Here is a 27,304-nt window from a genome sequence, read left to right on the forward strand (position 1 = left end):
AAAAACAAGATATTTTAAAGAAATTGGTAGCCCTTGACTTAATACTACTTAATGGCTACCGATTACAAAGTATCACATTTTGTGTTCAACAAATGTGAGGAAATTATGAAATTTTTCAGTTTTGGGGGAAATATGTCTTTAACCAAAACTCAAAATGTCATACAGTATCTACAAAACCTCTTTATCCTAATGAAAGCTAAACAAAAAGTTGAGGATATGCGTCCTAATTTTGATTGTCTTTTTTTTCAGGTTATTTGAGACCTTGCAGTCTTTGTTTTGGTCCATTTTTGGGTTGATTAGTCTTTACGTGACTAATGTCAAAGCTGACCACAAGTTCACTGAATTTGTGGGCGCCACCATGTTCGGCACCTATAACGTCATCTCTTTGGTGGTTCTCCTCAACATGCTCATTGCCATGATGAACAACTCCTATCAGCATATTGCTGTAAGTTCTTCTTGCAGTTAAACTTAAGCACTTGTAGACTTAACTTTTTTTGTAACTGTTGAATGTTGTTGAAAACAAGTCATATACAGTAGCTTTAAGTCACACTGAATCTAAATTGCATTCTTAAGAGTGTCATATTCTGGTTAACCATTATAAATATCTGAATCTTTTATATGCTTAAAATTTATAACACAAAACAATAAATCGAGATTAAATCTTTGAATTAATTAAATCACTGTCTTTGACTTTTAAAACCCCAATATAGTGATCAATAATTGGGTCAAAAAATGAACTGTATACACTACCTGACAAAAGTCTTGTCGTCAATCCCAGTTGTAAGAGCAACAAATAATAACTTGACTTCTAGTTGATCATTTGGAAAAGTGGCAGAAGGTTGAGCTGCATCTTAATCATCACAAATGCTGCGAAGACCTATTGGAACCTGCTTAGACCCAAGATTCTCACAGAAATCAGTCAAGTTTGAAGGAAAAATCATAGTTTGGGGTTACATTCAGTATCGGGGAAGCAAAGAAGGTCAAGGTGCTCCAGGATTGGCCAGCCCAGTCACCAGATAAGAACATTATTGAGCATGTCTTGGTTAAGATGGAGGCATAGCAGATGACATTAGTTCTGTGACAAGGCTTTTGTCTAAGCAAAGTCAGACTTTACTTTCCTAATTAAATAATTAAAAAACAAGGCATGATCAAGTTTTATTTTGGTAAAATAAGCATAATCTAGAGGCTTTTGCCTTTCATATAAGCCACTTCTGAGACCAAATGATCAATTAAAAGTCAAGTTGTTATTTGTTTTTCCTATCACCTGGATAGGCTACAAGACTTTTGTCAGGTAGTTTATATTACAGCTTGTGAATTAGAATCAAATTAAGTACAAACTGTCCATTTGACAGATGGATTTATAAATGGAAGTGGGACACAATTGGCACTTAAAGATCATGTGATAATGAAAACATGGTGAAGATGTCCATTACCAATCTTCCAATGGCATTCACCAGAGGTCACCAATCTCGATCCTGGAGGGCCGGTGTCCTTGTAGGATTTAGCTCCAACTTGCCTCAACACACCTGCCTGGATGTTTTAAGTATCCCTAGTAAGACCTTGATTAGATTGTTCAGGTGTGTTTGATTAGGGTTGGAGCTAAAATCTGCAGGACACCAGCCCTCCTGAAACAAGTTTGGTGACCACTGGCATTCACAATAAAAATGAAAAATATAACTGAAATTTGCAGAATGTTCAGCAAATCTATCATTAAGCACAAATCCAAATGTGTGCGCTTTGCATGATAAAACAAGTCGCTGTTTCAGATGATAAAGTTTTAGTAAAATGCAGTATAATGTGCATTATTTTGTAAGCATTGTTGGATCCAGTTACTTTTCAAAGTAATATACATCTCAATTTTGAGTCACTTTTAAAAAGAGTAACTAAATGTGTTAGTTACTGCTTATGAAAAGTAATGTGAAAGCATGTGTTATACTATTTCTTCTTTTTTAAAAGATTAAAATAGTATTTAGATTACAATAGATTACTTTTAAATTTTGCTTGTAAGTTACGATTGTGTGGAAGCATCTGTAAAGATCAAAGGCAAGTGTACATTTCTCAGTAATGATCTGCTTTTCACATATCGTGTGTGTTCTGTTTATTTTTTTTTTTTCCTGAAGGACCATGCTGATATTGAGTGGAAATTTGCCAGAACTAAATTATGGATGAGTTATTTTGAAGAAGGAGGCACCTTGCCACCTCCATTCAACATTATTCCCAGTCCCAAATCCATATGTTACCTGATTACATGGATTAAGGTTCATGTGTTCAAGAGGAGGTCAAAGAGGAAAGAGACATTTGGGACATTAGGGGTGAGCGACTGCAGATAAACTCTTTTGCTTTGTGTTTCTTTATTTTTTGTCTTAATATTAAATTAGGTTTAAATGAATCATCACATGACATTACAAAACAATGTTAATGTCATTTATTAGAGCAAAGGGAATTTTATAAGAACTAAATATCTGTTTTAAGATTATCTGCAAGCTTGAGGCAGCACATGCTTTTTTTTTACTGTACTTATTGAATTGAAATGTCTTTCCTTTTAGAGAAGAGCTGCTGAAAATGTCAGACTAAACCACCAATACCAGGTTGGGTAAAAATCATTTTATTTCATGATTTTATTTTAAATATAAAATGTATATTATGTTTTTTTTCCACTTGTGTATTGCATTGCTATTTCCATAAATTTAGGAGGTCTTGAGAAACTTGGTAAAAAGATATGTGGCTGCTATGATTCGAGACGCCAAGACTGAGGAGGGGCTCACTGAAGAGAATTTCAAAGTAAGCAGTGATTTCTTTTGAAGAAACATGTGCAGTGATGATAAAATAAATCTCAATGAACAATTTTTTAATAAGTAAATAAATAATTTAATAATTATTTCAGATTTTCCATTAGAAAAAACTAAAATGAAAACAATGTATTTGTTAGAATCTGAGAAATACTACTCAGAGACAGAAATCAGTTTTGAGAAAACTCCAGTGTTGTTTATGAGGGTTCTAAAATGTTTAAAATGACCTAGTGAAAAAGTATGAAGGAACACCAAATAACATAATTTACTGGATTTTTTTGACAAAATGTCAAACAAAAGTAAATAAATAAATAAACAGTAAAAATGAATGACAAAAAGTCAAGACAACAAATATTTTTATGTTGCTTCGATTTCTTTTAATAAGTTAATCCGGTTTCAGCTACATGATTTAAGTTTTACAAAATTTAACTTTAATATTTTAGTCAGTTTGATTGATGTAAGTTGAGATGACTAGAAAAGTTCATTTGAATTAACTTAAAAAAATGTATGGCAGCTAGACTTTTTTTACGGTGTAAAATGATAGTGTCAGTCCCTCATTCATAATATCTTTTTTGCTATAGATTAATTTAAAGTGGCTGAGAGAGCTTAATGTGCTTCAATTTAAGAAAGTACATGCAATTACAAAAAACACCAGCAAATAAAGTAACGATCTTCATCAATTTGACACCACACGTGTTGCAAAATGGTCACAACACAAACAACTGAAGAAAAGCGCTGCAAAATGGTCACAACACAAACTGTTTGTTGCAAGTGTTGCATTCGATTTGCGCATTTCTTCAATTATTTGTGTTGTGACCAATTTGCTAATAATTTGTATTAATTAGCATTTGTGATTGAATCTCTTGATTGAACAAGTCACAGAATAAACACTTTTTTTAACAGTCAAATGTTGCCAATTCCTAGCATAGGAAGATGTTACAAAAACATCTATGTTAATCCTGGAACAACATTGCAATCAGTCAATCAGAATTAAGGCATATCTTTACTGTTTATGATAAGTTTAGGCTTATGGTTTATGCACTTCTACATGATTGTTATTCAACTATTATTCCCCTCTGAATCGGGTAATAATTTATTTACAGTTATGGTTGGGTTTAGGGGTAGGGAATTGGTATGGACTATATTTTCCAACAAATCTTCCAGGATCAACATAGATGTTAATCCAGGATCGTATTGTACTTAACAAGATCATGGCGTGCTACAGTGCATACAAGCATCAAGATAATTCATGTTGATCTCTAACATAGACATAAGTGTTTTTAACCTGACTTTTACTCCTCCTAATTCCTAATTAAACACACAAATGGAGATAATGCATGGAAGCTGTTTGAGAATCATCATTTGAGAATCTTTATTTTAACCAAAAATAAAATATAACTCTCATTATCCTGAAGTGAAGCTTTAGTACTACAAATAAAGATCGTTTTAAGGTTTGTAATTGCTTTCCGGTGCATTTGGATCACTAGATGATGGCTTAATGAACTATTATTGTGAAAAATCTCAAATTTCACTTTTTATGCAGGTAGCTTGTAATCAGCATCAAAACTGGTTTTGCCTACAGGGATCACAATTGATCAGTATTTAATTTATTTTCAGATGATAATGAGGTTAGTAAGGAAAGGTGCAGCAATCATGGGCTCAATCCTAAATGGCTTTCCACTAAAGTACAGTGTCCCATGCATCATTTTAGCTTTCAGAAATGTGCTCGCAAAAGCATCGTTTTTCGGAACGCTAGATGTTTACTTCTGTGGAGTCTGCACTAATGCGAGCTCTGTACAGACTTCTAAAGCAGCATTACATCAAAAAAGTGTGGACCCACAACTTTTTAAGGTGCCACCTGGGATTAGGCTTTGCTTATGTTTCGTTGGCTGCTATTTTTCAATGCATACAACTGCAGTCCTACATTTTACACTGACACTTATTGGTTTGGATGAAGCACTACATTATAAGTATAAGGCCTTTGATATATATTATTTTCTATATTATTACAATCCCAAAACAAGCAACTGCAGCTCATGGAAACTATTTCCTGTGTCTATTTGTCTGGTAATCGTGTTCAGCGGTAGCACCTCTACTAATGACGTGCAATAGGGTACCGGTAAAAGTTTTTTTTAAAAACATTAATTTTTTCCAAATTAAATTTTAATTTTTAACAATTATTGATAAAAATCTATAAAAAAGAGGCCGAATGTGAGCTCTGATGTTGTTAATCAGTTGTATGTGCTTTAGTTGAACCCATTTGTTGACATAATGTCAAATATTTTTTATTAACTTATTAGGCAGATTAGTACAGACAATTCAACCAATCAGAAAGCCGTACTGAGCAGCATGCACCAAAATAGCCCTTTAGCTCCACCCACTTTTAAGAAGCATTGATATATACAGTTAAAACCAGAAGTTTACATACACTGTGTAAAAATGCACATGAACATTTTAAAACAGTCAGATGTTACTAAGACTAAACTTTTTCTCTTTTAGGTAAGTTACAATTATCAAATTTGTTTCTGTTATGCTTAATAGGAGAATAATGAGAGATATTTTTTGAGAAATTGTTATAACTTTTCTTAAAAGTCAAGTTTACAAACAATATGATTATTATGCCACTGAAAAAGCTCAGATGATGGTGTCAAGGATTTGGAAGTTTCTGATTTTGAATAGAATAGTGTTTTAGGAAAACCTCAAACAAACCGCTTCCTTGTGTAACAACACGGGAAAATGAACAAGCCAGAATCAACAACAACAACAAAAAAAAGCCAGATTACAATTTACTAAATTTCACTGGGAAAAAGACTAATTTGTGGAGACATGTCCTGTGGTCTGATGGAACTAAGATTGACCTGTTTGGCCATAATGACCAGTGTTACATTTGGAGGACAAAGGGAAAACTTACAAGCCTAGGAACACCATCCCAACTGTGAAGTATGGGGGCGGCAGCATCATGTTGTGGGGCTGTTTTGCTGCTGGAGGGACTGGTCCACTTCACAGCATAGATCGCATCATGAAGAAAGAACATTATGTAGAAATACTGAAGCAACATCTCAAGACATCAACCAGGAAATTGGCCATCACAAAGCCCTGATCTCAATCCTATAGAAAATTTGTGTGCATAGTTGAAAAAGCTTGTGTGAGCAAGACAGCCAACAAATCTGACTCAGTTAAACCAATTCTGTCAGGAGGAATAGGCCAAAATTCCTTTAAACTATTGTGAGAAGCTTTTGGAAGGATACCCAAAACATTTGACCAAAGTTATACAGTTTAAAAGCAAAGCTAAAAAATACCAAGGAAATGTATGTAAACTTTTGACTGTCTAGAAATTAAAAAAAAAGGCTCTCATTATTCTGGCATTTAGCAAATGTAAATCATTTAGGTAATCCTAAAATAGTAAACGTTTAGTATGATTTACCATCAGACATTTAAAGAAAACATGGTTATGATTCTTTTTTTAAAGTGTATGTAAACTTCTGGGGCAAGGCAGTGGCGCAGTAGGTAGTGCTGTCGCCTCACAGCAAGAAGGTCGCTGGGTCGCTGGTTCAAACCTCGGCTCAGTTGGCATTTCTGTATGGAGTTTGCATGTTCTCCCTGCGTGGGTTTCCTCCGGGTGCTCCGGTTTCCCCCACAGTCCAAAGACATGCTATATAGGTGAATTGGGTAGGCTAAATTTTCTGTAGTGTATGAGTGTGTGTGTGAATGTGTGTTTGGATGTTTCCCAGAGATGGGTTGCGGCTGGAAGGGCATCCGCTGCGTAAAAACTTGCTGGATAAGTTGGCGGTTCATTCCGCTGTGGCGACCTCGGATGAATAAAGGGACTAAGCCGACAAGAAAATGAATTAATTAATGAATGTAAACTTCTTGTTTAACTGTATTATATACAGGGGTGCACATAATTCTTTTGGACTGTTTCTCAAAGAAGTGCCTAAAGATGTGATTTGGCTTTCAAACTGTTCATGGCACATTTATCCTACATACTGATATTTTCATATAATTGTGTAAAAAGCCATCTTGTGCTCTGTTGTGAAATATATGTTGCATATACTGTACACTGGTGTGAAAAAGTGTTTAACAGATTTCTAATTTTCTTGCATGTTTGTCACACTTTAACGTTCCAGGTTTTTATTATTGAGGGGAAAAATACAAAAATATAGCCCTTTGTGAAAAAGAGTTTGCCTTTGATTGGGCCATCCATAGTAGCAACAACTGCAATCAAGTTTTTTTTTTTTACTTTTTAACTTGCAATGATTCTATATCACGCAAAAACATAAGAAATCTGTAAGGGGCAAACACTTTTTCACACCCCCTTATGTACATGTATTTGACACCTATTTTGTATCTTTGAATTTCACACAAACTTGTATTTTAGATATGCAAGTTGCATATATTGCTATCTATTAGATGTCTAGGCTATCCTGCATTCAGCTGATATAACACAGTTCTCAAGGTTGTTGCCAGTAAAAAGTATGTGCACAAGAGAAACCCTGATTGCCAGCATCTGCCATAACATTAATATAGGAATTCGAACACTGACAGAAACCAACCTTATTGAACATTCTTCCTTCAAGCCCAAATGTGTTGTTCTATGTCCCACACCATTTGATTCACACCGTAATTTAAGTAATTCTCGTGTAATGTAAGCAACATCCAAAGCCACTATACTTAGAAAACAAATAACTTGATATAGTGAAAAGAACCACATTGTTTTGCACAGCACACATTTGAACTTTTTTGTAATAATCTTAACAATGATACATGGTGAAATTCCTTATTTTGTACTAACAAGGGCTGAAAATGTAGCAAAAGGATTTTTTAGTACTACATTTACAACTTGAGACTTTAATATATTTTTTTAATTTGTCATTTTGTTTGTTTGTTTTGTCATTGGCTGGTGGAACTGTTATTCCAGTAGTTTGTGTGTGCATGTATGTGTGTTCATGAGTATGCATATTTCTCTTTGTTCTCTCTTTTCCACTGAGTGGAACGGTACAGTAAGGTCGGTACGCTTTTATAGCCATTTCCACTGTCAAAAGGCTTTCTGAACTAAACCGCACCGTACCACTTTTTCGGCAACCTTTACAATGGGTATCAAGGGTACCAAAAGGTGGAGCTAGACTTTAATGGTGGAGCTAGCATCAAACCAGAATGAAAACTAAGGAAGTTCCTTGTTTTAAATACACAGCCGAGACATTACACCATAATAATATATTCATATACTAATGAGCCATGGTCGACCCGAGCTCAAACAAACCTTGTTGTTGTCTTGATGAACAGGCACAAAGCCAAGAAGAACAAAATCTGCTGTTGTTTTACGCGCCCGTCTAAATGTGCGATTGGGTTCACTTTGTCCAGAGAGCTCGCGATCTTGACTATATTTGAATTAACAAACTTTTTGAGCTCATATTAATAACCTGCTCATGATAATTGAAGGGCTTTGATATCCAATCCTGTCAGTATGGAACAAACGCGAGAGAGTAAAGCATGAAAAAACAACAACGGAGAAGCCGGAAAAAACAGCAGCAGTTGATGCGTCTGCAACCTAAAACATGAACAAACTACCATGTTTAACTTTTATCATCACCTTTTGGACTATTATGAACTCAGAATGACAGAATAACTTTCCAACAAGAGGCTAAACGTGCTGATGAAGATTAAAGACACAAATGAGAGGTTTGCTTTGACTGTGGGCTATATTTCGTGTTGTTTTGAACCTAAATAAGGCCTAAATTTATGCTGTGTGTAGTTTTTCTGTAATTGATAACATATCAGAGCCTGTAAGGGTCTGTTTGTGTTCATATGTTGGATTTATTTATTTATTTTATATAATTGCAGACGTTACAGTCGGCTATTTTGCACGTGATTGATCTGCAGTTATGATTAAATTATCTTCATAGAAAGGTTAGTAATGAACATTTATACACAAGTATTTATGTGTATAAAGCATCTTTTTTGTGAGAAGTGCTCCTCATATGATATGTGAATGACCCGTACAGCTTTACTGTAGACATTTCCTAGAGCAAAAATTATGTCGTCTGAAACTTTTGCATACACCACACCCACCAAAAGAGTACCATTGTTACCCTTTTAGCAGTGGAAACGCAACCCTGAAAAAGGTGACCTGTATTGACCTGTACAATGCTGTACTGTACCACTCAGTGGAAATGAGCTATTTGTCTCTGAATGCACTTTTACAAATGTATCTTCAAGATTTTTGCAATTATTTTGACTTAAATAATTGTGTACTCAAATTATTTTTTAATAGGAGCTGAAGCAGGACATCTCAAGCTTCCGCTATGAAGTTATTGGAATGATGAAAGGCAACCGGAAAAGTACTCGCGCCAATAAGTCTGACACATCGGCCTCCGATGTTTCTCATCCCGAGGGTTCGCTTCAATATTCCTCAGCACTTAAACAGAACAGCAAACTACATTTATATGATGTCACTACAGCGCTGCAGCAACAAAACTCTGAGGAGGCAAAGGCGTCTCTTGGCTGTTTGGCCAATGGATCGGCAGTAGTTCTTACTGAACCCATACTCAAAGACAAAGCCAGGAGTGATTTCCCCAAAGATTTCACAGACTTTGGGCTATTCCCAAAGAAACAAAACCCAAATAAGATCTACTCGCTTGCTGAGGAGGCAACGGAATCAGATCCTGACATATTAGACTGGGGGAAAGAGGACAAACCTCTGGCAGGAAAAGTGGAACAGGACGTAAATGAATCAAAGTGCCTGATGGAGGAAGACGAGAGAGTGTTGGAAGAGCAAGAGATGGAGCATATTGCATCTTCGCATGAACATTAGACAAACAAACTGGCTTTCTTTTGTAACCACGGGTTATATAAATCTCAAGTTTTGCTGACTGTATTCTTTGTCAGAGATGGAACAGTGTCCTCTCTTATGCACAGAGGTGAGGTTTTGTAAGAAGAATTTGCTCAGGAAAAGATATTTGCTAGGTTGTTTTTGGACTCAAGAAACTTCCCAGCACTACAGATCCCAAGAGCGCCCATAAATCTGGAGAAAGAGGAATGGGGGAACTCAGAAAAACACGCCAAATGATCTCCAACTGACCTGTTAAGTGTTTTATTTGTAGGACTGGGTATTGAATCAAATCTCTTGATTCTCGAATTTGATTCAGATTCACAATCTCTCATTTCAATTTGATTCCATTTCAGTTGATTCTCGATTCTTAATTCGATTGAATACAGATTTAAATATATTTCTAAAAGATAAAAAGTGAGCATCAGTTCACAGACCTGGGTATTACTCTCTATATGTAACGTACAAATGTGTGCATAAAGACCGAACCCAGCTCTCTGTCTCTAAAATGAATGTAATGAGTGGTCAATATATTGGGGGGGGGGGATGTAGGTGATTGATTAATGGCTTTTGGGAATTGTTATTGAAGCAAGCACATATAAGAAAATAATTAACAGATTTTTTTTTTCTTATTTATTCTTACATTTTCACTGTGCAGCATCCTTTTACTTTCATGACTATTTGGAAAACAAAGTTTTTGTGATCAGTGCCCAGAGAAACTGATGACAAAAATGATGACAATGATTATGATTATAATAGAGACCAAGCACCAATTGTATCGTCACTATTTTATCAGTTGCTGTTGTTTGTATTATGTTTCTTCTGCTGTTTGTGAAGTTTATTTATAAACTAATTTCGAGAGTATCACATGCTTGATTGCTTGCGGCTGGTCCCGCTTTATTTAAATTATGATTCACCAATCAGATGATTCCTAAGCCACCATAAATACCCTCAGTTCCATATAACAGCCATCTTCGTTTTGAAGAATCCCCCCTTCCACCCCTAATCCTCCTCTTTTCCTAGATGGGTGACACGATGGCTCAGTGGTAAGCAGTGTTGCCTCACAGCAAGAACGTCACTGATTCTAGTCCTTACCAAGCCAGCCAACGTTTCTGTGCAGTTTATACATTCCCCCCAGTTCCCCAGTTTCCTCCCACATGTCCAAAAACATGCAACCCAAGTTAATTGATTAATCTAAATCGGCACCATAGACATGCTTCTAGTAAGTAGTCATCTCTTAAGAGCAATCACTATATGTTCTATATGGGGAGCAATCACTATATGCTAACCTACTACAGCAGGGGAGTTCTCGAGATCTACCTGAGCTCAAACTCTCCTCTCACCTTGCTAACGGTAGGGAGCCCCGGACTCAAGGATCTTTATGAGCTTAGGGCTCTCTCACAGGACAGCAAGCCAAACAAGCTTTATAATCATTCATTAGCTAAGTGTGAACTTTTCAATATTATTTTTTTGTAAAAAAAGTTCATTTTGTTTACCTTTTTTATTTCATGTTTTTCCATGAAACTTAAACCAGATTATCTTCAGAACATGAAAAACAAACATCGAATTATAGTTGCCTTGTTGACAACACAATTTCCATAACTTTTTGATTTATTGGCCTAATTCTTATAAACTTGTACGATCTCATTCACATAGATATATACACTGGATATCGCATACGGACCCTGAGCATGCACCAATAATGCTGGCAGATTTGTACAGTGCTCCCAGGACAAATGTCATTCAACCACACAAGTCAAGACTAAAGCCAATATGAAGATGCTGGACTTTAGTGCTGTACGGTGTAGTAACAAGCAAACAAACAAAACATACATTCTGTATGTTCCATACATAGGTATGGTATATATGTGTATATACTGTATCTGACTCTGGATGGACAGTCCTCCACTGCACCTTGGTCCCACATTCAGAGCGCTACCCAAAATGGCGGCTCTTTTGATGCATTTCTTTCAACAGACAACAATAGAGTAGGTGACATCCAATGTACAGTAAATATGTATAACTTCCGCTACTGAGAAACCTGGAAATGTGAATAGGGTTTGTTAGTGTATACCAGTAGTGTATAAATGTATTAATAAGTATATAATTTAGCTCAAAATCAACAATATTTAGTTATATATAACATTCTGCAGCTGCAGACTGATAAAAAAAAATACATATATAAATATAAATGACTATGCAATTAAAGTATAGCACCCATAATGCAGATACCTACATCTGGTTCCATCTGTTATAACAGGTTTCCTTGAGTATCCTCAATATTGTGATTTTGGATAAATATCTTCCTGTCGAAATGTTGACATACTTGCCTGAAATTATTTATCGTATTTCAATATAAAAAAATAAAAACTCACTCTCTCCACGTAAAATTCTGCAGGATTTATTTTTTATTTCATGTTAATCATGGATTGAAACACCCACCTAATATTCTCAATTATTCATTACATTCATTTTGTTTTAAAAATTGAATATGTTTTATATTCGAGAGGAATTTAGTTTGTTTGTTTTTTGCTGTGCACACATTGTTTTCCTTCTTCTTCCAATATGGCTGCACTTCACCAGCTGATTAATACTGCAGCACTCGTAGAATCTTTCACTCATAATCGCTAGTTATTTGTCTTCTGTTGTCATGGCAACACACAGTGGCTGCTCTTGTACTTTAATTAATTGACTTTGCTGCAGTCCTTTATCTGGGGGCCCACCATGCTGTTTTCAGTTAACAGTGAATAAATTGTCAGCAGATATTTCGGAGACTTTGTTGCAGTTGAAGTGTGTCTCCCTGTTATACTCGCAGTGTCTTTGAGGCAAATGTGGTATCGACACAAAAATGCTGTGAATCTGTTTGAATGTTCTTTTTATTATTTTGAAATATATATAATCATAAAGTAATAGTTCAGGAGACAAAAGGGGTTTGTGTAATAACTCTTTCAGTTAAGGCATCCTTAGTGTTTTTTTTTTTGTTTTTGTTTTTTAATGTAATGTGACTGTTGTATATAAAAGATCTCCAAAGTTTCAAAGATCAATGTTTCATTAGCAGAATTATGGCATAAATTATAATTAAAAAATAGTTGGCTAACAATTATGTAGAAGTACATGACCCTAACTGTAAGCCTAAACTTCGCATAAACTATAACATATCCTTTAATTCTGATTGGCTGATTGGAATGTTGTTCCAGGATCAACAAATATGTAAAGCCAGGAACATCTCTCATTTGGTGAAATCACACGATGCGATCCTGGAACGTCCTTTTTGTTCGAAAATGTAATCCAGACCTATTCCCTACTTTTAAACCCAACCATAACTGTAAATTATTCACAAAATACCAATTGGATAACAATTATTTGGAAGTGCATAACCCTTACCATAAGTCTAAATTAGCATACACTATAAACATATCCTTTAATTCTGATTGGCTGATTGTAATGTTGTTCCAGGATCAGCATACTGTAGATGTTATTCCAAGAACATGTCCTACTTGGTGAAATCACACTAATTGTATCAACATGTTTCATAATGTCCACAGGACATAAATTGCATTAAAACTGCTATTAAAAGATCTGTTCCAACTCAACTACACTTCAAGAAGCAGTAAGTGTTGCACTTTCTATTTTTTGAACTATTCATTTTGAGCTACGCAATAAAGAACCACTGGAGTCATCACAGCTATATAGTAGTGTACACAACTATAAACAAGGACACTTTAATCTCACAATGGAAGTCCCAGTTTGTGGACGTTAAGTCAGGTTAATTTTGTACAGTAACTTAGCTATAATGCATCTCTATACAGCAGTATGTAATGCATTTGCCCATCTGATGTGCATCCTTTCACTTGTTCTCAGAATAGATGAGCAAAAGTAGGCTCTCTGTTTCATTGTGTCTGAGTTGCTGTCTGTCGTTCTGCTGTGTTTATCCTCCTATCCGACCCTGCCTATCATTCTCTGAATCTAAATGTCCAAAGAGTGAGTGGAGAACCAGCTCATTAGCATTTAAAGGCACAGGTGCAAAACAGTTACAATTCCCTTTGAGAATTTGGCATTTTCAAGAGGCTGTACTAAATGAGCCGTTGGGTATTTTGACTTGAAACTTCACAGACCTATTCTGGAGACACAGAAGACTTATTTTACATCTTGTAAAAAGGTTGAAAAGCATGTGTATTTCATATGCCCCCAATGGTCTCTAATTCCAGGAGGGCTGGAGCTCTGCATAGTTTAGCTCAAACTCACTCCTGCTTAATGGTCTTTAGTGTTGAACACATTGATTAGTTGCGTCAGCTCTGCTTGATTAGTGTTGGCACAAAACTGTGCAGAGCTGCGGCCCTCCAGGAATCAAGTTTGAGACCTATGGCCTAGATGAAATGGTTATTTCAGTAAACTTGCTGTTTGTTTATAGTTTATATTCAGTGGAATACATGCATCTATATACAGTTTAGACATGGTTTCTTTGTAGCATTCATGAAATAAATTATGTGCTTGAATGAGCTGTTTTTTAAAAAGCTTTTTACCTATTTGGCAGGATGTGGAAGAATCAAAAACAGATTATTCAATTCTCAGAAACAAGTCCATCGATTTCAGAACCAGAAATCAGAAAAGTCTATTCCAAAAAGTCTTACATGCACTATGACTGTCTATAATTTTTCTTTTTGGCTGACCATGAACAACATTTACTTTGACCCTCAAACACAGTTGTTGTAGCCTACCCAAAGCCTAGATGTGTTTGTAATGATAAGAGACCTTCAAAACAAAAACTGGAATCTTTAAGATGGCTCTATGTGTCGCTTTATTATAGCCTGGCTACATTGTTTTCTTACTGTTTTTTTCTTTTGTGATCTCGTATCTGTTTACAGCAGAATCCCTGCAGCTTGAGGGGATTATGTCGATGTTCTGATATTTACTACCAGTGTCTCTCAGCTCGCCAGAAAAGCATACAGCAGGACTTGTCCAAAAGCCATAAAAGCACAGACGGAGAAGCAAGGGAAAAGATAAAGAGTGGGAAGAAAGTGAGGAAGCTATTTCCAGATGCGTTTTCATTTCTTTCTCTTGTACTCACTCTTCCTTCAGGATCCCGTTTCTGTGAGATTTAAATGCTGAATAACAGTTTTGACAAGTCTTCCTTTGGCTGTGAGGTCAAGTAAGACTTTTTCATTGCAGTTTGATTGTAACAGTTTAATCACGCTCAGGCCATCCAAGATGAACTGTAGGTTGTGACTTTTTATTTGGTAGAACTTTAAAGAAGATTTTTTTAACTGTTATAGCTTTTTTATCTGTGATTTGTAAAATGCAAGTTAACACTTTGAAAGTAAAAAACTAAACACAAAACAAATAAAAAACAATTGTGGCTCCTGCTGATACTTGAGGAAAGGTTTAAGCAATATTTGTAATATTATATGACCTTTAATTTAGAGCAATGGCCAACAATCAAGCCAGGCTCATTGTGAAAACGTACCCTTATATGCATTTCTGGAGAGCGCCAAATACATCCCACGTTTTTTGTTTCATTTTTTATTTTTTTTGCAGTTTTTGTTTTTTTACAAATCTACTAGAGGCCGCTGTGTATGCTTTTTGAGATCTCAAATTTCTCTCGCGAGTGCCATTTGTGCATAAAGTCTCACGTAAGTCCACCAAAGGCCATTGTCGATTGACTGACCGATTCATTGACCCACCCTCGTCCTGTTTCTAAATCCAACCAATAGTGTTTTCAAAAGCACCAATCAACCTGGAACCATCCTTTACCAGACTCGAACCCCGTCATCACGGTCAACTCCTCTCTGTGTCTCAAGTCCACCCACGTATATGGCAAGCCCTGGACAAAATGGTATCAGCAGAAAAGACATCCATGGACTACGGAGGTAAGCGGTCAGTTAGTAAGCATAAAAAGAAAAGCCATCATACCGCCCCGTAGCATTTGTTTTAAAGATGAAATGCAGCCATACATAGCACTGGCTACATTTGCTCTCTCCAGAATTTTAGACTGGAGTGTGTTTTCACAATGAGCCTGTGTTGCCAACAATCCCTAGCATCCTGAGAGAGAGAGAGAGAGAGAGAGAGAGTAACAAAAATAATGCCAGGGAAAATATAAATTACAATATTATTTCAAAAAAAGATCACAGAAAATACAGCCAACTGTATATTATAGAACAAACAAACAATAATGTAAGATTCACATAGTGTTATCAAATTTAAAGGGCACATAGTTTACCCCTTTTTTATGATTTAATATTAATATTATGGTTCTTCTGAGTGTGCCAGTTTAGGTTCAGTTCAACACACAGTTCAGATGTTTTTATTATAACTTGTTAAAAAGTGTCATGTTGGGGGCGTTTACACAGTTTGCTGTTTTACGGGCGTGTTGCTTCACAGTTTCGGCTTCCCGCCCAACGTAACAAGGGGTGGAGACAAGTGCTCCTACGCTCTGTCCAACAGACAGGCTGACAGACAGAGAGAGAAGCTAATGTAACCCCGCCGACCTGTAATGGCGGCCCTCCGCATTGGAGTCGGTTGCTCTAACAAGGAGGATAAAGACCATGGCCTCTAGCGTCTGTCGCTAGAGCACCCTTAGAGGTCAGAGGAGTGAGGTTTACCTGTACAGCACACACTAGCTGACCTCCGTTACAATCACCCCCTAAACCTCACTCCCATCCGGGTCACGGCACCAATGTAACCCTGCCGGTCCTACACTGCCCAACCCGCTCAGAGCTGGGATCGAACCGGCAACCTTCCGCTTGGGAGTCGGTTGCTCTAACAAGGAGGCTAAAGACCTCCGAGTACGAGTCGAGTCGGACACAGACCAAGCAGAGAGTACAAAATCATTTGTGTCTTTAAAACATAAAGTGTCACGCATTTCAGAACTCCTAACAAAAGCCTCCACCAGGGCAAACACAATGGCGCCGCGCCGAGCCGCTGACCCGAATCTCTGCCGCATGCACCACGACAGAAACCCACACCGCGCCAAGCCACTTACCCGAAGCTTCGCTACGTGCATTGCGCCAGAAACCCGCGCAGCGCCGAGCCACTAACCAGAAGCTCCGCCGCGTGCACCCCGACATAAACCCATGCCCAGAACTCAGAAATGCACGTCGCCACGCAAAAGGTACAAGCAATAAATCCGATTAGAGCAATAATGTGGAGAATATTGATCTTGTGTTGAGCCCAATGAGGCTTTCATCAAAAAATAGAGCAAGGGTGTTCCTTTAATCATATCGCTTTGACTCACACGCTAAAAATGGCGGATGTGCAACAAGTAACTGAGGATATGATTGTGACGCGAGGCTGTCAATCATTATTGGTGGGCGGGGGACCGCACTCCTACGTAAAGTTGCGGTCGGTCTGAAAACCGCTCCAATTGGTCCACCGTTTTTTTGTTGTTAAATTGAAAAAAAAAAAAAAGGACTGTGTGTGTTTATATCACCCCAATATGACAGTCTATACACTATACTTGCACACATGTCTGTCCAAACAGCTTGAAAAGTAGATTTTTCACCATAGGTGCCATTTAAAGCATTACCATTGCTAGAGGTAGAGATTGTGTCAAGTCTTTACAAAAAATAAGTAACAGGTCCATCACAGTCAAATAAATATAATAATAATAATAATAATAATAATAATAATAATAATAATAATAATAATAATAATTAATTAATTAATAAAACCAGTTGTGTACAGTCCTGTGTATCGACAGATGTACATAATAGCCTATCTTTTGGAATAAGTAGGCTAAAAAATAATCTGCATATGATGTTCAGTTTTTCAGACCAGTCAATGGGCTATATGCACGCATTACTTCCGCGTTTTGACTAAGGCCGCGGTCCAGCTTCCGGTCTGGGTGATTTTAAGCGGAGGTAAACAGTATTATGGCAGAGTCGTCAATATTTACTCGCTGTTTGCGAGTAAATTATGGTCAACGATGTGCAAATGATTGTCCGGATGTGTTCTACAACACCGCAGAGCAAAGCTTGAGAAAGGTTTCAAGTTGTATGCATCTTCCTACCTGTGCAATTATGAAGGTAAGTTCAGCTAGCCTGAAGGCTAACTTTAGCGTTAATACTCTTACGATCCGTCCATCTGCAGCTTTATCACGTAAGTAAAAATAATCATATGTGTACGTAATTCTGTCTCAAAGTGTCAGGTAAAAACAGGGCAGGAATAAGATCTTAGTGAGAGCTCATTACTACCGATAGATCTATGAAGAAATCGGAGTCTCCTCACCAGCTGAGAGTAGGACAGCAAACATGTGAAGTTCTGTCCCATTCATACTTTTACTGTTCTAAAGTGACCACCACTGTTCAGTTCGGATAATTACAGAAACACAGATGCTTTCTTAGCTTGTAAGCATGATTATTGAGCAAGATATATTAGGAATAAAATAATACAATGCCGTTCCATCCACAACAGACAAATAGCACTGTGTCAATGCTGAGAGTTATTGCTGAAACAGTGTAGATGACAGATGCAGTGTAACAGTGTAGATAGCATGCTTTCTATTTAGTCGATAACATTGTAATTAAATGGGAGGGTGACCCAAAACAATATAGTGTCATTAGTTAATTTCACATCAACGATTTGTCTATTGCAATATTTATTAGTTTTTTATGTTAATGAACAAATGCTTATTCATTGTGCTTGTTAACTCACAATGTAATGGCTAATGTTAACAAGCATGACTTTGGATTTTTATTCATTAGTAAATTAGTTTAACAATGCTAACTATTAAATATTAAATAGTTCTTTTAATAGTGAGCAAATACATTAACTAATGAATCCTTATTTTAAAGTGTGACTAAAGGGAGCTACTTTTAAATAATTTAAATTAATGATTTACTGTGTAGTTTAACCTGATGATATTGCTGCAGATGCCTTTCAAAAGAAGAAATTTTGAAGAAAGCTGAAAACCTGTAACCATTGACTTCCATAGTAGGAAAAAGAACTACTATGAATATCAATGGTTGCAAGTTTCCAGCTTTCTTCAAATTATTTTTGTTTGTGTTAAACATCAGAAACAAACTCAAACAGGTTTAGAACAAGTGAAGGAAATAGAATTTTCAGTTTTGCGTGAACTGCCTTTAATGACTCTCTTTAAAAACCTATTAATATTCTTGTTTCTGTTTTCTAGGTAACATAATGAGATTCAGAGCTAGAAAATTTTATGTGTTACTTCATCCTGGAGCGGACATCCGTCAGAAGATCCATGCCATCGCCTGCTAGTTTATAGCTCCTGCTCTTGTGTGGCTGAGAGTGGGATATGCAAACATTTGGTTGCTTTGCTTTTCCAGACAGCCCATTACTCTGAAATGTGTAATGTGTGTTGTCACATGAACAATTGTTTGGAATGGATCAATTATGTGTTAAGTTCCATGAAACAGAGGGGTGATTTATTTATTTATTCAATACGTATAAGCCCAAATACCTCTCTATGCACAAGTTACAGAAGAAGCACCTGATTCAAGAAAACAACTGATTCAATGTCATTGTTTCTGTTCATCTGAATTAAATATTTTTTTCAAAATGTTACATTTTTTTTGACAATTTTTATTTCAAATTATATACAGTGAATTATATTTTATATGTACAGTGAATAAAATAAAGGTCTTTATTCTGAATTAAAAAATTGCACTTAGAAAGTAGCTTAAGAAATGTTTATGTATATTAATGTTCAGTTTTTTTTTACTTCAAAGGCAATGAAAATATACTATTATTTGCCATAAAAGCTCCTTTCTTTAAATGTCTGCATCCGGTTGGCACTCGAGCCTCGATCAGTTTTCTAGACTGAAATTGTCAGCTACACTCTTGTTTTTTCTGTTTCTGTAAAATTCTCACGTTTAATATCAACAACCCACCTCTTCTGCACGACTTTGTCTTTTGGAAACGTGTGGAAACTAAGGTAAGAGTTAAATTTCTGACGCTGTGCGTTGCTGAACACAGCAGTGGTATCTACAAGTACTGTTCTCACGTCTTTGAAATGACACTTTTAAACGTTTAGATGTCATATTTATGTAGCTGACATAAACATATATAAGTGGGCTATAATGGCATAAAACATTAAGACAACTGTCCAAAACATTACTCGTTTTTATCAGTAGCGCTCCTGTTGTAGCACTGTACTGTACGATCGGCGGAAGTAGGCTCGGGGTCTTAAATTTTACCGGAAATGTGTCACGCGCCGCCGTGCATAGAGCGAATTCATTTTATATCCAATTTAGAATTATAACTCTCTATTTGATCAAATAAGATTATGCTTACTAAATCTATCAATTGATAAGTAATTAAACGGAGTTTAAAATTTAATCACTTAATTTTATCCTTGCTGTTTTTTTAATTGAATTTTATGCATCGTCAAGGACCATTTCGAATGAATATTCGCGGGGAAAAGGTCTTCTACGTCTTTGATGGTGTGAGGACTAAATAAGCAATGTTTCATTATAATAAATCCCGTCAAATGTCGGCGTGCTTGCTATCAAAGGAAGATGATGTGAGTGTTTGGAAAAACGTGTTTATGTTCACTTAACCTGCATGCTTTATAACTGTGAATGACACTAAAGTTCGATTTTTCTAGAAGTCCCGGGACAAAAGTGCTCTTTAAAGACGGCTGGTGACCAGCGACTTCAAACTCTGCTAACAGTAAAGTATGCGAAAACATTTACATTTTATGTCGTTGTTGCAACGGTGCAGGCTTCCACAAGATGGAGCCACCCATCTAAAAAGTTCTAAAGGTTGTAATAGATAGGGCCATCTTTTCAAAGTTATGTGTACATCTGGCCACAAGAGTGAGCCAAGCAGAGACATGAATCTGGAGGAAACCACTGTAGGAGAGGCTTTATTGGGGCTTGAGTGGGTATTATTGTCAATATGTGGATATTTGGATTGAAACAATGGTGTTATGTAAAACTGATTTATACTCTATTCCAGGAGCCATTGATTTGTAAAATGATGTTCTTCTTGCTTAACTGAATCTGAAACGCTTCAAGTTTACCAGACTTCTTAAAAAATACTTTAATGTCTTATACAGTTATATGACTTACTGAAAAGCATAAAGTTGAGAAGTCTGAGACCGCAATCATTATTTGGCATACCTGGTAATAAGCCAAAATAATAATTTGACCATTTGTAACAAAGAAAACGTACATTTACGTTACACATTTTTAAGAATTTCTCAAATGTTTTACATGATTTTTACATGGTAACACAAGAGGCATTCTGAATTTTAACTGTTTGCTCAAGGTGATAATATAATTTTTAATGAATAATGTGCTGTTAAATGAGAGAAATGTAAATTAGATGCATTTCTCTGATTTATGGAAACTTGGTTATGAAATCGTTGTGTAACTGCATGCATGTGTTTCATATTTATGCATATTTTCTTCTGCTATATTAAAATATCACCAATGAGGGTTAGCACCTATTAAATTGGGGAATAACAATGATTAGTAGTATTTTAAAAAAGTGATTAAATGTGAACATTCCAAACCCGTCCTAATATAAACTGAAATCGCTGCCTGTGTATATCATTATTCTTCTGGTACAACATTTCCTCCTCACACCTCATCTGGTGGTTGGTTTTTAATCCTCTGCAATTGTGTTTTGCTTATTCAGTGTTAGGAGGTGAGATCATAGAGCCATACTGGTGAACAGGAGAGGCTGGTGCACTGACAGTCTGCCAGTATCTTCAGAGCTGAGCTATAAAAGCCCTCTCCCCCTCAGCTCAAGCCCATTTCTTGCTCTGAAGTCTCACAGAGGAGAAAGCAGGGATGAAGCTCCTCTTTGCAGCTACTTTTGCACTCTTTGTGCTGTCTGCCTTTGACCAGGCAGATTCTTCAGCTTATGACAAAATAGTTGCACACAGCCGTATTCGTGCAAAGAAACAAGGGTAAGAGATATTTGTTTAATTTATTGATGTTAATTTTTTTTATTATTCTTATTTTGCACGTGTAGCTATTTTTATTATTATTATTATTCATAATAATGTTATTATAAAACGTCTTATTTATAATAAACTGTAGAAATATATCTTATCTGACCTTTCCGGTGTAAAGAAATATATAATAATTGTGATAAATTGTAAATAATTGAATTATGATTGTGACCTATAATTAAAAAATTTAATAATAATTAAGAGTGAAATTAGTAACTTCAAACAACAAAAAACAAAGCGCAAAATCAGAGATATTTGTTTTTATAGATACATCTTTTTTTTGCATGTAATTATTATGAGGATGATTAATATTATTATTATTCATTATAATGCTATTATAAAATGTCTTATTTAAGCTAAACTGTAAGACTGTTAAATATATCTTATCTGATCTTTCTGGTGTAATGAAATATAGTCATTCGTGCTAGTTTATTGTCATAATAAATAATATTTATGACCTATATAAATTTTTTAATAATTAATTAAGAGTGAAATTAGTAATTACAAACAACATAAAACAAAGGGAAGGGATATTTGTTTAGTTTATTGATGCTAAATCTTTTATTTAGCATGTGTCGTTATTATTATTACTATTATTATTATTATTATTATTATTATTATTATTATTATTATTATTATTAATACTCATTAAAATGTTATTATAAAATGTCTTATTTAAGGTAAACTGAAAGACTGTAAAAATATATCTAATCTGATCTTTCTGGTGTAATGAAATATTGTCATTCATTCTAGTTTATTGTCATACTAAATAATATTGTCTTTAATATAATATAATATTTTGTTTTTTTAAATAAATCATTAAGCGTGAAATTAGTAATTTATTTGTTCACAGTCAGGTTAAAAGTTTTGAGTGCTTTGTAATGTATTTTTCTATTTTTTATTATCCTTTCCAATACCTAAACCTAACTAGTAACCTTAATAACTATTAATAAGTAGCAAATTATGATTTTATTGAGGCAAAAGGTATAGTTAATGAATTGTTAATAGCTAGAATTGTAGCTTAAAATAAAATGTCCTTTTTTATTTTGTGTATACTTAATTTATATGTTTTTTTTGTTGTTGTTTTTTTACAAAAATGTGTTTGTGTTTGGGTGTGTATGGGTGTGTGTGTGTGTGTGTGTGGACTGGGTGTTTTAAAGTACATTATCCTAATTTTACCCCATTATATTAAAGCCAAACTATAATATCCTAGTGTTTAAACCAATTTTCTGTTGCTTTTTTGTCTCGATTTACTCATTTCATCCTTTCTTACCTTTACCTCTCTGCAGACCAAATATGTGTGCTCTCCAGCAAGTCGTGGGGACAAAGAAGAAATATTTCAGTACTTGTCGTAATTGGTACCAAGGGGCCATTTGTGGAAAGACAGCGTAAGTGTGATGTTTTATGATTTCTGCAGGCCATTACAAATCCTGTCTCTTTGACAGAAACTGGAAAGTTCCAGCTGCTCCCAGTGGTCAAAGGTGAAAGTTCACTCTCCCAACTGGTAAGAGTTCGGGAAGGTTTCCAGCAGTTACATGTACATATGATTTCCTGCTTAAGGGGAGCGCCAAATGCATCTTAATAGTTGAATTTACAATGCTTGCTTTGTAAAATGCAGAATTTGAGTGTGACAGTAGATTTACTGTTCATTATGCCTGCCAAAACATAGATGGGGTAAATAGAAAAAGAATTACTTCATTGCAACAATCCAAATTCCATGGGATTCTACAGCACTAACCCTCACAAACCAGAGAATTGCAAAGCCTTAATTGGTATAAAATGGTGAGACCCACTGACATTGTCAGGACATGCCATCTATGATTAAAGCAAGCAGTATAGAGCTCGCCTGGAGTGCTTGGCTTGTGTTGAAACACCCTTTCTTAAATTTCTGTCCTAGGGCGAGATTACACATCTGTCTGCAAGGAAATGTCAGCAGGCTCTTTTGTTTTTCTGGAAGCTCTAAGCAAACTTAAAGATGTGTGAAATTTTAAAGACAACAACAACAGCAAATTTCCACCATCTAGATCAACAGCATAGGGTAAGATGAGCAGCACTCATCTTAGTGTCCTACTGTGAATGCTCCATTAATGAGGTGGTGGTTTCTGGAGGCCAGCATGGTCAACCACAACCCTTGATTCATGTAGAGTTGGTTATGTCTCCGGTTTCAATTTCTTTTTCCGTGACTGGAAAAAAAGAGCAATGGCAATGTAAAGAGGTTACCCAGACCTCTCACATGTGACCAAACAGCACCGATGTGAGGTAACCTCCAGTGGTTTCTGACTTCCTTAGTTGCAAAGCCAGACTTGCCCGAGATATTCTGCTTATCTTGCACTTTTGAAAATCAGAACGCCAGGAAAAGTTCTGCACTGAGCATTTTCTCTCTGCTCAGCAGACCATTACATAGCGGTCTGGCAATCTTTGTAAATATCTGGTTTAGTGTGCTTAGCTTATATAAATGAGTTGAGTATGACAGTCTTAGATCTCCCGCAGAGATTACTAACAGCTTTTCAGAGTGCAGATGAGGGAAGTTCTTTTGAAGTGATCGGTTTGATGTTCTACAAAGCTTACCTTCATATATTTTGGTAGATATCTCCACCATCTGATGGTTTATTTCCCTCCTAATGGTTTGGACATGTGTGTATTATTGTGAATCCTTTGAACTAGCAACTCACCAGGAGGAACTTGGGGAAAATCTGACCTTCCCCCAAATGATTAATGTGGTTGTATTCTCTCTGCATGCCTGGTCAACTGGAGTCATGTTTTCCTTTCATTTTTGGGAGAGATGCTTTATGTTTTGGCGAGAGTCTAATCTCTCAGACCGCTCCAAAGCCTTTGCCTTCTGGATCCTTATTACGGCAGTCAAATAGAGGATAATTTTGCATGTCTCCTGATTGCTCTATCCCAATCCACAGACTTAACCAGTGGATGTCAGTTTTCATTTGGTGATTTGCAGGCTGTTTTATTTTTCTGTGGAATCCAGCAATATGCTTCAGATGGAAACATTTTGATGGCGTTGAGATTTCCACGAGGGCTTCCCATTAACCCTGACTAGTGTCCATCTGTGAATCTCCACCACCGCTGGAGTGGATTTAAAACAAGCAGCTTTGAGAAGCTCTCAGAGGATCGTAACTCTCCAGTGATGTTTTCTCTGAGGAGCTAGTAAAAAACCTGTTTCCCATTATCAGCTCTTTATTAACTCTACAATATGGCTGCTGTATAGTTGGCATAATTAGCTTAGGTGAGTTTTATTGTACCCATTACTCATATTAAGAGCTTGTTATGATGCATATGAACTTGCAACTGGTTAAAATGAGTGGAAAAGAAATAAAAAGGAGTAATGATGCACAAAAATTCTTTGGTTTTACAAAGAATGTTTATGGTGGACTTTTATATTATAATTCAACTGTGCAAAACATGTTGTTTCTATGTTGCTTCTATATCTACATAAGTAATGCTTATTATTATTATATATTACATTTACTTTACATATGTGTAGTTTTAAATGTGGATAATATATTTTTAGATTTGTTTCTTCATCCTACCAAGAACACAATGTCTTCTCATTCATGAGATTCAGTTTGTGTGGCCATGAAAACATATTTACAAGCTTGGTTTGAATGTTTTAAGGGCCGCTTTCAAAGAAAACAGAAAAACCAGAATGCAACCTCCATTACTGGAAACCTGCTGATTCGACATTTCCTTCCATTGTACATTGTAACTTCCAAAACCAAGGGTTGTAAATTTACTTTAAAGGCATCCTGGATCCAAAAAAATACCCCTCAGCCCTACCAAACCACCAAGTTGGTTTCAGTGCTTAGCTTCAGGGCACTTTAAGTATTAATGCAATGCTGTGACAACATAATAATAGTGGAATACAGCAGAATCCACGGGACCACATAGCATGTTTATGTACAAAGTCAGTTAATGGTTGCCATATGGAAAGACTGTCTGTCCAGAACCATGAACTGTGTTATCATTAAAATCAGGATAGCTTGTAACGATGAGTGAATGGCATCCAGGAATAAAAAAAATGAATTTGAGTCTGTACACTACTGGTATTGTATTTTTTTTCAAGTGGCGCCAAATGTCTGAGTTTTTCATACATATTTAACACATGTTCTTCTTGTTTTATGTCTTTATCCAGGACCGTGTTGTATGAGTGTTGCCCAGGTTACATGGAGCTGGCAGGCCAGCGTGGCTGTCCTGCAGGTTGGTTGGTTTTATAATAGTTGCTTTCTAACATTGGAAATCCTAATAATTAAATTCAATTCAATTCAATTCATGTTTATTTATATAGCCCTTTTCACAATGTAGATTGTGTCAAGGCAGCTTATCATAGTTCTAGTAAAGTCCAGATTTCAGAGTTGAAGTTAAGTTTAGTTTAGTTCAGTGTGGTTTAAATTTCACTGCTGAAAGTCCAAACACTGAAGAACGAATCCACCCAAGCGCAGCTCCACAAGTCCTGATCCAAGCAAGCCAGTGATGACAGTGTTAAGGAATAAAACTTCACAAATTGATGAAGTGAGGGAAAAAAAAAACCTAGAGAGAGACCAGGCTCTGTTGGGCACAAACTTTTTTCTTCTGGCCAAACTTCCTGTGTGGAGCTGCAGTCTAGGTGTCGGAGGCTGGAGAAGCTGGACGTCCATCGTAGAGAATCTTCAGGTGTGAGTAGTGCTCCGGCGGGAGGACAGACTGGCCCACAGGATCAATGCAGGGACTCTTTTGTCATGGTGGTTTTTCAGGAATCAGTCTTATGCACTTCATTTTTCCATGACGACCACAGCATGAGCTCAAGATACGGCCTGGTCCAGGATTATGGATACCTTGGGATCATCTCTTCACAGGTCTTGGATCGCATCAATGGTTCTGTATATTCTTTAGGGACCTCAGAATGAGTACCACCAGGTGAAAATAGAGCATAAAGAAAAAAAAATGAGCGTAGACAAATGTTACAAATGAAAATAGCAGTTATATAAACAAACATAGAAACAAGTATGTAAAGCATATGAGAGTTTGTAACACAATGTCTGGTGTATTAAGGAGGAGTGTGTCCTACAGGTGGTTGTCAAGCCAGCTCACCTGCGTGAAGCACATTCATGCATCATACCGTTATGCAATGCATTAAGGGCCGCTTTTGTATGCTTTAGTAAAAAGATCTTTAATCTAGTTTTGAACTGAGAGAGTGTGTCTGAGCCCCAGAGAATAATGATTATTTAACATGATAAGCTAAGTATAATTACTAGCTAATATGATAATTCACTGTGGGTTCTTTACTTCTTTACTGATAATTCACTGTGGGTTCTTTACTTCTTTACTGATAATTCACTGTGGGTTACTCTGTGGGTTTTTTAATAGGAATTTTCAATTAGTTAATAAAATATGGTTCGTGGTAAACATAACGGATAATACCTGGGCATTTTGTTAAGCTGTAAAGCCTCAAACATTCTTATATAATTACTGACTTCTTAGAATCATGCATGTCATACTTAATCTGCTTGTTAAGTCGTGACGTATGAAATTCTGTTTCCGGGTCCAAGCTGCTACACATTTGAATTGAGAAATTTTTCGTTTATTTCGTTTATGATTTTTTAATCATATCATGGATAAAAGTGAATTGTATATAACTTGCTGCATCACAGACACCAATATATTAACAATTTATAAAAAATTTATCACTTTCTGGCTATCGGATATTAGGCATGAATATATAGAGACAGAATTATTAGCCCCCCTTTGAATTTATTTATTTTGTTAAAATATTTCCCA

General features: G+C 36.0%; 3 protein-coding genes and 2 long non-coding RNA genes across 16 annotated transcripts in view; 4 read left to right on the top strand and 1 right to left on the bottom strand.

The window, feature by feature from the left end:
- Window positions 1–10,477, top strand: part of trpc4b (transient receptor potential cation channel, subfamily C, member 4b) — a 57,812-nt gene extending 47,335 nt beyond the window's left edge. Inside the window, exons 7-11 of one of the 2 annotated variants that reach the window (XM_009291786.5) lie at window positions 250–445; window positions 2,121–2,312; window positions 2,547–2,588; window positions 2,692–2,781; window positions 9,061–10,477. In XM_009291786.5, the coding sequence (XP_009290061.1) occupies window positions 250–445; window positions 2,121–2,312; window positions 2,547–2,588; window positions 2,692–2,781; window positions 9,061–9,600 (1,060 nt within the window). In that variant the 3' untranslated portion in view covers window positions 9,601–10,477. 2 annotated transcript variants of the gene reach the window in all.
- The window catches only part of nbeab (neurobeachin b), a 770,985-nt gene continuing 747,584 nt past the window's right edge, over window positions 3,904–27,304 (bottom strand). For both annotated transcript variants that reach the window (XR_012390920.1, XR_012390919.1), the window contains exon 30: window positions 3,904–3,988. The gene's annotated coding sequence lies outside the window, so the exon portion shown is untranslated. The remainder of the gene's footprint in view (window positions 3,989–27,304) is intronic.
- Window positions 17,430–19,140, top strand: si:dkey-74i1.3. The gene is made up of 2 exons (NR_170085.1): window positions 17,430–17,636; window positions 18,743–19,140. It is a non-coding gene; the product is annotated as a si:dkey-74i1.3 (long non-coding RNA).
- Window positions 19,955–21,303, top strand: LOC141377872 (uncharacterized). The gene is made up of 3 exons (XR_012390968.1): window positions 19,955–20,098; window positions 20,183–20,247; window positions 21,220–21,303. It is a non-coding gene; the product is annotated as an uncharacterized lncRNA (long non-coding RNA).
- Window positions 21,332–27,304, top strand: part of postnb (periostin, osteoblast specific factor b) — a 29,001-nt gene continuing 23,028 nt past the window's right edge. For 8 of the 10 annotated variants that reach the window (XM_073922798.1, XM_073922799.1, XM_073922800.1 and 5 more), the window contains exons 1-3: window positions 21,332–21,493; window positions 22,828–22,926; window positions 25,683–25,747. In XM_073922798.1, coding sequence (XP_073778899.1) covers window positions 21,375–21,493; window positions 22,828–22,926; window positions 25,683–25,747 — 283 coding nt within the window. In that variant the 5' untranslated portion in view covers window positions 21,332–21,374. 10 annotated transcript variants of the gene reach the window in all.

The sequence above is a fragment of the Danio rerio genome, chromosome 15, assembly GCF_049306965.1.
Source record: "Danio rerio strain Tuebingen ecotype United States chromosome 15, GRCz12tu, whole genome shotgun sequence".
Lineage (NCBI taxonomy): Eukaryota > Metazoa > Chordata > Actinopteri > Cypriniformes > Danionidae > Danio > Danio rerio.